Consider the following 9,270-nt stretch of genomic DNA (forward strand, 5'->3'; position numbering starts at 1 on the left):
AACTGCGAGATGAATTTCAACTGCAATTGATGCCTCTACGGATTATAGAGTTTGCAGATCTAGTAGAAAGAACTAAAATGATTGAGCAAGTACTGGGGAAGAGTAAAAAGTCCAAACCGTCTGCTCAAATAAAAACGCCCCGAACCGCGAGTTCAAATCAGCAATTCAAACGATCGAGGGAATCTCGCGGTGGTGGAAGATTTAGTTCAAGATCAGAAAGAGGAGACAAAAGTCGAAAGAGACAAACCATCAGATTCATCGGTAGTATCGTAAGCCCACTCGTAATCTGAAATTCCAGAATGTGAGTATTTTGGAAACAGACATAGAGAAGGATGTATAAGGTTAATTGGGGGTTGTTTCCGATGTAGATCCACTGATCATTTTGTTAAAGATTGCTCGAAGATTGGTAATGCAGCACCAATGGTATCACAAAGATCTGAATCTGCTTCTAGAGGTCGAGGATCTGGCCGAAGTGGTCTAGTTGCTAGAGGAGGTACTAAAAGAACTAGTGAAAATGCTACCCAACAATCCGAAGTAAGAGTTCTGGCCCGAGCATATGTTGTAAGAACTCGAGATGAGGGGGATGCTCATGATGTAGTGACAGGTATATTCTTATTACATTTAGAACCCGTATATGCTTTAATAGATCCAGGATCGTCGCATTCCTATGTTAATACAAAACTAGTTGAGATGGGAAATTTAAAATCTGAATTGTCTAGAATAACGATAGAAGTGTTTAGTCTATTGGGGAAAACTGTGTTAGTAAATCAAATATGTCGAATATGTCCGATAATGATTCAGGATAGAATCTTTTTTGTTGAACTGCTGATTATGTCATTCGACGATTTTGACATTATACTGGGTATGGACTGATTGTCAGAATATGGAGTAATTTTGGACTGTTATAAAAAGAAATTTACTGTTCAAAATGAAGATGAAAAACAGATTGAAGTAAATGGTATAAGGACTAGTGGTTCAGCTCGAATCATTTCTGCAGTTAAAGCTAGTAAACTTCTTTACCAATGATGTGTTGCTTTTTTAGCCTATGTTATTAACTCCGATTCAGCTGAGAGTCAGTGCAGTAAAATTCAGACTGTATGTGAATTTCCTGATGTGTTTCCTGAAGAATTACGTGGATTACCTCCTGATAGAGAACTTTAATTTACGATTGAAGTATACTCGGGTACAGATCCAGTGTCAATACCTCCATATCGAATGTCACCTACTGAGTTGAAGGAGCTGAAGGTACAATTACAAGACTTACTGGACCGAGGGTTTATACGACCTAGTACGTCACCGTGAGGAGCTTCAGTGTTATTCGTTAAAAAGAAAGATGGTTCGCGGTTGTGTATTAATTACCGACAGTTGAACAATGTGACTGTTAAGAATAAATACCCATTACCTCGCATTGATGATTTATTTGATCAATTAAAAGGAGCTTCTATATTTTTAAAAATTGATTTGAGATCGGGATATTACAGCTGAAGGTAAAGGATAGTGATGTACCGAAGACAACATTCCGTACACGGTATGGACATTATGAATTTTTGGTGATGCCATTTGGGTTAACAAATGTTCCGACTGCTTTTATGGATCTTATGAATCGATTTTTTCAACCGTATTTGGATCAGTTTGTAGTGGTTTTTATTGATGACATCTTGGTATACTCGAAGTCTGAATCTGAACATGAACAGCATATTCAAATTGTTTTGCAAATATTGCGAGAGAAACAATTATATGGGAAATTGAGTAAGTGTGAATTTTAATTAACGGAGGTTGTATTCCTTGGTCATGTAGTATCAGCAGATGAGATAAGAGTAGATCCAAAGAAAATTGAAGCCATACTTCAGTAGAAAGTTCCCAGAAATGTGTCAGAGGTACGCAGTTTCCTTGGTTTGGCAGGATATTATCGAAGGTTTGTGAATGGATTTTCAAAAATAGCTTTACCGATGACAAAATTACTGCAAAAGAATGTTCCATTTGTTTGGAGTGAGTAGTGTCAGAAAAGTTTTGAAACGTTGAAGCAAATGTTGACAGAGGCACTAGTATTAACTTTGCCAGAGTCGGGAAAAGATTTCGTTGTGTACAGTGATGCTTCTTTAAATGGTCTTGGGTGTGTACTGATGCAAAACAGAAAGGTAATTGCTTATGCTTCGCGACAATTAAAACCCCATGAACGTAATTATCCGACTCATGATCTGGAATTAGCAGCGGTGATTTTTGCTCTAAAGATTTAGAGACATTATCTATATGGTGAGAAATGCTATACCTACACTGATAATAAAAGTCTCACATATCTTATGTCACAGAAAGAATTGAATTTGAGACAGTGTCGGTGGATAGAACTTTTAAAAGATTATAATTGTGTTATTGACTATCATCCGGGTAAAGCTAATGTGGTAGCTGATGCATTAAATAGGAAGGCTGCAACTGAATTGAGAGCAATGTTTGCACAGCTCAGTATTGTTGATGATGGAATTATTTTGGCTGAATTGAGAGTAAAACCAGTAATGTTTGATCAAATCAGAACAGTACAGTTAGAAGCTGAAAAGTTAATGAAGAAGAGGAAGACGGTACAGAACGGTACAATAGAGAATTTTAGCATTGATGAGCATGATTGTATCGTGAAGAAAAGGAATATTTAGGGTTTTAGAGTTTCAAGCTTGATTGGTAAGTCAATTTGATCCCTTTTCTTATAATTTTGATGTCTATGGAATCCTAGGAATGAATACTACTTGAGTTATATTGAAATTTAGAAAGTTATTGAATTTTTAGATGTTAATTAAGTTGAATAAATGGAAGAATTAAGTGTTAATTTGATGGAAATTCAAATTAGAAGTGGGAGAATGATTAAATTGTGAAAGAAAATATAGGTCTTGCAATAATAGGGATTGAATTGAGAAGATGTTATAATTAGTGTTTTATGTTGAAATTAAAGAGTTGGGATAGTTTAAAATGATAATTGAATGAAAATACATGATTTATTTTGAAGAAAAAGAATGGTTATGGTGGAAGGACTAAATTGGAATTTTAGTAAAAGTTACATGGAAATTAAAGAATGTGTTGTTAAATAATATATATTGATAATTTTAAATGTTAAATTTTATGTAGCCAACGAAGCACCTAAACATCATCGAAAAAGGGAAAGGAGAAAGTGAACGAGGATATTGAGTAAATTCGAGAAATTCGGTTTGTATTTCTATAAACCTGAATTTAATAATTATTTGTTGAATTTATTATTTAATATGAATGGTAAGTATTATTATTATGGTATTGAATTGAAAAAATCATGAATTATTGGTGATTATTGATATTGAATTGAATATGTGAATAGTATGTGAATATTGAATGAAAATTTAAAAAAATGTATATTGTATTGAAATTGAATTGCATGTCGATTGATATGGAAAAGTACATTGAAATGAAACTGAAAATTTGAAAGTTTTGAAATCCCTATCAACTGTATTGGGCTAGTCGGATATAGTTGGCATGCCATAGGATTGGAAGTGTTCAGGGATATTCCGACTGTGTGTCGATGAGACATTATATGTGTCGATCATCGTGATCGTCCGGATTCGTTCCAAAGAGGTACTCAGACTGACCGTGGATTTATTCTATATCTGTTACGGTGTATTCTCGCTCCTACGATGAAACACCGTATGCTATCCCTGTGTGGGTTGGATCACAGATCCGCCCGCGTCCGAAGTTATGTTAATAAGGGTAAATGAAAGTACTAAAGATAAAAACTGACTGCTATTGATTATGTGACTGTAACTATTATACAAATATTGAAAGATATTGAATGATATGAAAAGTATAAAAAAATTGTTTAATAAAAAAATAGTTTATTATGATAAATTGAAATAAATATTTTTAAGAAAAATACCAATCGCATAAATTTAATAAAATAAATTAGTAAATAAATAAATAACTTAGTTTCAACAAGTTTAAAGCATCTTTTGAACTCTGCAAGAGTGAGAAGCTTGGGACCATACTAATAGGGGACCATTAAGTCAAGTAATTTTAGTTTTGGACGACTCTTTGTTTTACTTTTAGGAATGAAGCAAAAATTCCTTTAATGCACATACAATCTATTATTTATATTAAAGAAGCTTTGGTTTTTTAGTGGATTCTCATCCACCAATCACCAACTCCACCACCACCGCAAGGAACCCGCGAAACAGGTCCTTTTTCCTTTTTTATAATTTCTTTTTTTTACTTTTTCGTACACATATCCTTTGGATTTTTTTCAACTTTCTCAGTGATTCATTGTTTTGAAGTTTCATATTTTTTATTGGCTTCTCATACATACTCCACCAACCCCTGTTTTCTGTTTTCAGTTTCCACCACCTAACTCACCTACCACAAGGAACCCACGAACCAGTCTTTTTTACTTTTTTTTTATTCACATATACGTATCCTTCCAGTCTTTTTTACTTTTTTTTATTCACATATACGTATCCTTTGTCTTTTTTCAATTTTCGCAGTGATTCATTGTTTCAAAGCTTCAAACTTTTGCATTCTTTAGTGTTTCTATTTCTTTGGAAAAGGTCTTTCTGTGTAGCATCAATGGAAGCTAAGTTGTTCATAGCTTCTTCTTCTCCAGCTTCGTTTTCTGTTAACGGAACCACCGAACTTTCAAGACCCAGTTTTCCTTTAACTTCACAAACCAGGGAATTTCCCATCTTTAAGCTCCATTGCTCTGCAAGGTTGTCAAAGACAGCCATTCAATCTATTCATGCTTCCACCAACTCTATTGGGTATAAAACTATCCTCCCTTTTGCCTCTTCTTTTGTTCAAAACTCCAATTCAGGGTTTTGATTGTTGAAAATTTATTCTTTCTTTATTTTTTTCTCTGTTCTTTTGCTTTGGTTGTGCTTGACTGTGGACTTCGCTGACCTTACTTTATAATTGCGTTCGTTTCAATGCTTCAGTTGTTTATAATTCCATTGTTAGGATTCCTGGAATCTTGTAATTTAATTGTTATTCTGATGTTTGGCAAGAAAATGTTTTCCTGGCTGATTAATGTCTGAATTCCTTTTTTCTCACTGAATTTTTTAAAATTTATTTTGGAATGGATTTTATACCTTTATCATGTCACTACTGAATCAATTACTTTTCCCCCCTTCTGGAGAGCTCCAATTTGAGTGCTCTGGCCAACATTGTGGAAAACACTTTCTGAATCTTTTTTTAATCCGTTGGTGTTTCCATGGTGCAGTAGCTGATTTCTTTTTGACATTTGATAAAGGTTTTTGATAACTTAATGTTATGGTAACATCTCTTTAGATCAACAAGAATCAAGCCAAGGGTGGATAAGAGCGAGAACTTGACCCTCGAGGCAGTGAGGTACTCGTTAATTCGACAAGAGGACAGCATTATATTTAGCCTTCTAGAGAGAGCTCAATATTGTTATAATAAGGATACATATGACCCTGATGCCTTTTCAATGGATGGGTTCCATGGCTCCTTAGTTGAATATATGCTTAGAGAAAGCGAAAAGCTTCATGCCAAGGTATTTATAGTCAATAATCATAGGGAGAAAGGAGATACGTGTAGCAAAATCCACGTTGCTTTTCTCATAAACCCTTTAATTGCATGTTAGGTTGGCAGGTACAGGAGCCCGGATGAGCATCCTTTCTTCCCTGATGAATTACCTGAGCCCTTGTTGCCACCTTTGCAATATCCACAGGTAAAATAATAGGACCGGATAGTAGGCATTACTTTTTTCGCTCTTTTGCAGTGGCCTTGGACTTTTGTTCATTGCTCCATACGTCCAAATTCTCGTATTCTGTGTTTTATTTGAACTTTTAAGTATTTGTTACTGCCATCACTCTAGCTGTAAAGGGATGGAATATGTTGAGGTCTGTCTTAGATTCATATTTGACAGGGTAAAATGATAATTCATGGAAAAACGTAGTTTTTCGCTAGGGAATCAGTTTTAGGTAGCCTCTTGAAAGACTAGGGAGTTCTTCTCTATAACCCTTGTCATCTATGTTACTCAAACTTGGGTGACACAGTGTGTGTCTGATATGATTACATGTTCAACATTAGTATGCTTAAACTTTTTAAAAAGATTTTCCATATTTGGAGGGTCTTTGTAGATTCCTATTACCATTTTGGTGATGAATGATGCTCCTCTTGTCATCATGAGAATACAACATTTAAATTCTTATGCTGAGTAATGCTATCGTCCTATTTATTATAATGAGATAAAAGCTTGAAGAGGCGTTGTTTGACTAAAAACAATATCCGAGTTAAAGCGTTTTTGCATGACTGAAAAGTCAAAACCTATTAGCCCTCCTCTTGCTCATCATTTCAAGGTTAATGTCTCTATGTCGCTAAAGAATGATTCAGAAAGAGAATATATGCATGATCCAAGAAAGGAGCATTGGGAAGCTATGAAATAGATTTTGCAATATATCCATAATACAATGGATTTTGTAATATATTATTAATCCAGATTATGCTGGTGATCTGGACAATGACGGTCAACTACTAGTTATGTGTTTACTGTTGCAAATACATTAGTTAGTTGGAATTCTACTTTATAGTCAACAGTTGCCTTATCTACGATAGAAGCGAAGTATATGGAAATCACAGAGGCCGTAAAAGGGGCAAACTGGCTTCAAGGGTTGCTTGGTGAACTGGAAATTAAATAGAAATATTTTAAAAAGTGCATTGCGATAGTCAGAGTGCTATTCAATTAACAAAGAATCAAATTTATCATGCAAAGACAAAGCACATTGATGTCTGATATTATTTTGTATGAGAGATCCAAGAAGGTGACGTAAAGATCCAGAAAATTTCAATTGAGATTCCTTCAACTATACTATGTTTGGACTTGATCAGTGTTAAATCTTGAAGTTTGAATTTTGAAGGCACTATCAAATGTTATTTTGCAAGGAGATTGAAGATATGAAAATTTACTGGAGATACAATCCCAAAACAATCTTTTTCTCTTTGTATTTGTAATTTTTCACTTGTATCTTTTGCAGTGAAATATATTCAGTAGTGTTTGGGCTATTAAATTACATTGAAGGGAGATTCTATCTAGGAAGTTACCATTTGCTCCAATAATTTTTTTTTTAGAAATTTAACCTAGTGTTTTTTTTAGTACAATAATTTACTCTCTTTTATCCTATTCGCACAACATTATTAATATTTATACATTTTTTGACACTCAGAATTTTATGCGGCGACTGCTAAGTTTTTAACTTCTTACTGGAGCCTTTTTTTTCTGACAATCAAACAGGTACTACATCCCGCTGCTGATTCAATAAACATAAATCCAAAAGTGTGGCAAATGTACTTCAGAAATCTTATTCCCAGATTAGTAAAGGCAGGAGATGATGGGAATTGTGGATCTACTGCCGTTTGTGACACTGTATGTTTGCAGGTAAATATTTTAAGACAAGTTTCGATTGCATTTCCATTTCAGTTTCTGCTCGCTTTTTCACATGCCCATAATATGCCACCTTACATGCCTTTGTCTAAAATGGTGACTGACTTGGTATTATGTCTATCATTCTTGTTTTTCAAAGGATGAGGTGGGACCAAGACTTTCTCTAACTGCCAATAACATATGCTCCGACTCGGGGAGTTTCGTAGCATTGCTCTTTTTTCATTGCTTGAAATTGACAGCAAATTGTATATTAATTCACCTGCAAAACTAGTCTTCTTGGTTTATATTGGGCACTAAATCATGGAGAGTTGATCTTTAGTAACTAAACAATGTATTTGTCTGACGTCGGTATGTTTTAACTTGTTTCAAAGATTTCCATATATTTTGAGTCATTGGAGATCTATCCTCATATCCATGTCCAGATATGTATCAGGTTATGGACATAGATACTTCAAGAAAAATGAAGACTCGGAGCAACATAAACTCAGGTCTTACTGTAGGAGTTTACTCCATTTGTATTTCTTTAAGTGTGAACCATTGATGACTATGTTATCCAATTTTGAGGCTGATTCTCGAATGTATGTGCTTTGTTGGTCGAATAAGGTTTTCATGTCATGTGTAGATACCTGTTGTTCCGATTAGTTCTTCCATCGAACTGGTTATTGTACTCCAACAACTTGATGTTCTGGGAACCGCTGGATGCTTAACATTTATGTGTGACTGCAGGCTCTTTCGAAGAGAATGCATTATGGAAAATTTGTGGCAGAATGTAAATACCAGGCATCTCCGGATGCTTATCGAGCTGCAATTAGAGAACAGGTATTATTTATCAGTTTCATTTAAAGAACAGTTCATTGAAACCTTTATTGAATTGCGTTCTCATTATTTGTTCTTAAATTTTATTTTATTTTTGCAGGACAGGGATTGGCTGATGAAGTTGCTCACATATCCGTCTGTGGAAGAAGCGATCAAGAAAAGAGTAGAAATGAAAGCCAGAACTTACGGACAAGTAGTGCCGGATAATATGAACATGAAGGATGCTGATCCGGTTTACAAAATAAACCCAAGCTTGGTAGCCGACTTGTACGGGGACTGGATCATGCCATTGACGAAGGAAGTCCAAGTGGAGTACCTGTTGAGAAGGTTAGACGGACCCGAATGAATAATGTAAGCTGTTTATGATGAAACAGAGATAAAAAGTCACAGGGGATCAACTTTTCATTAGCTGTTTGTTGATGTTGTAAATTGTTGAAGGCACTAATATAAACTATAACATTATTTTTAAGATTTGCCACATTAATTTCATAGTCATTCGAGATATTTTTTTTCTTTTGCAACTTAGTCAAAATAAAGAAATAAAAAATAAAAATCTCTTCATTTCTTGCTAATTACTTCTATTTCTTTAAGAAATTCTTTTAACCTTCCTATGGAAATCAACTGCAAAGATATATATATATATATACATATAGATTAAGAGATATATCTTCAGATCCAATTTCTTTTCATTAAATAGTAGAATGCTCTCTTTAACCACTACTTCATAACCAATTAGTGTACTGTCACAAGAAAGTTATCTTCTCCAAACACTTGATCGATGAACGATCAAAACCGAAAGCTTCCTTCTCAATTATTTCTAAAAACGATTCTTCTATTACCATTGTAGATTTGTCTTTAGGTTTCTTTGGCAAGTACTCAGAATATGCTTTACAAGTTGTATTCCATTGCAATGCCTTATGTTTTAGATTCAAATTCTGGAGATTATGCAGTTATATGTAGTTTAGAGAAAATATTATATAAAACTGTGATTCCACGTTATCATTCCTATCTATTTCCAATAGAAGCATGGCAAATCAGATTTTTTCTCCTCA

The 9,270-nt window shown here is 34.4% G+C and overlaps 1 protein-coding gene across 1 annotated transcript; it reads left to right on the forward strand.

The window, feature by feature from the left end:
• Positions 1 to 4,200: 4,200 nt before the first annotated feature.
• On the forward strand, positions 4,201 to 8,687 carry LOC108474145 (chorismate mutase 1, chloroplastic-like). Its single transcript, XM_017776066.2, has 6 exons — positions 4,201 to 4,760; positions 5,287 to 5,512; positions 5,603 to 5,689; positions 7,253 to 7,396; positions 8,129 to 8,221; positions 8,319 to 8,687. Exons 1-6 carry the CDS (start codon positions 4,570 to 4,572, stop codon positions 8,562 to 8,564), a joined length of 987 nt encoding a protein of 328 aa, XP_017631555.1. The 5' UTR covers positions 4,201 to 4,569; the 3' UTR covers positions 8,565 to 8,687.
• Positions 8,688 to 9,270: the final 583 nt, after the last annotated feature.

The sequence above is a fragment of the Gossypium arboreum genome, chromosome 11 (assembly GCF_025698485.1).
Source record: "Gossypium arboreum isolate Shixiya-1 chromosome 11, ASM2569848v2, whole genome shotgun sequence".
In the NCBI taxonomy this organism is placed as follows: Eukaryota; Viridiplantae; Streptophyta; class Magnoliopsida; order Malvales; family Malvaceae; genus Gossypium; species Gossypium arboreum.

Excerpts from the sequence above, each read along its gene's own strand:
- LOC108474145 (XM_017776066.2), top strand. The coding sequence starts at position 4,570 with ATGGAAGCTAAGTTGTTCATAGCTTCTTCTTCTCCAGCTTCGTTTTCT. Across the intron at positions 4,761-5,286 it reads GCTTCCACCAACTCTATTGG|ATCAACAAGAATCAAGCCAA; the intron begins GTATAAAACTAT and ends ACATCTCTTTAG. Across the intron at positions 8,222-8,318 it reads GAGCTGCAATTAGAGAACAG|GACAGGGATTGGCTGATGAA; the intron begins GTATTATTTATC and ends TTATTTTTGCAG.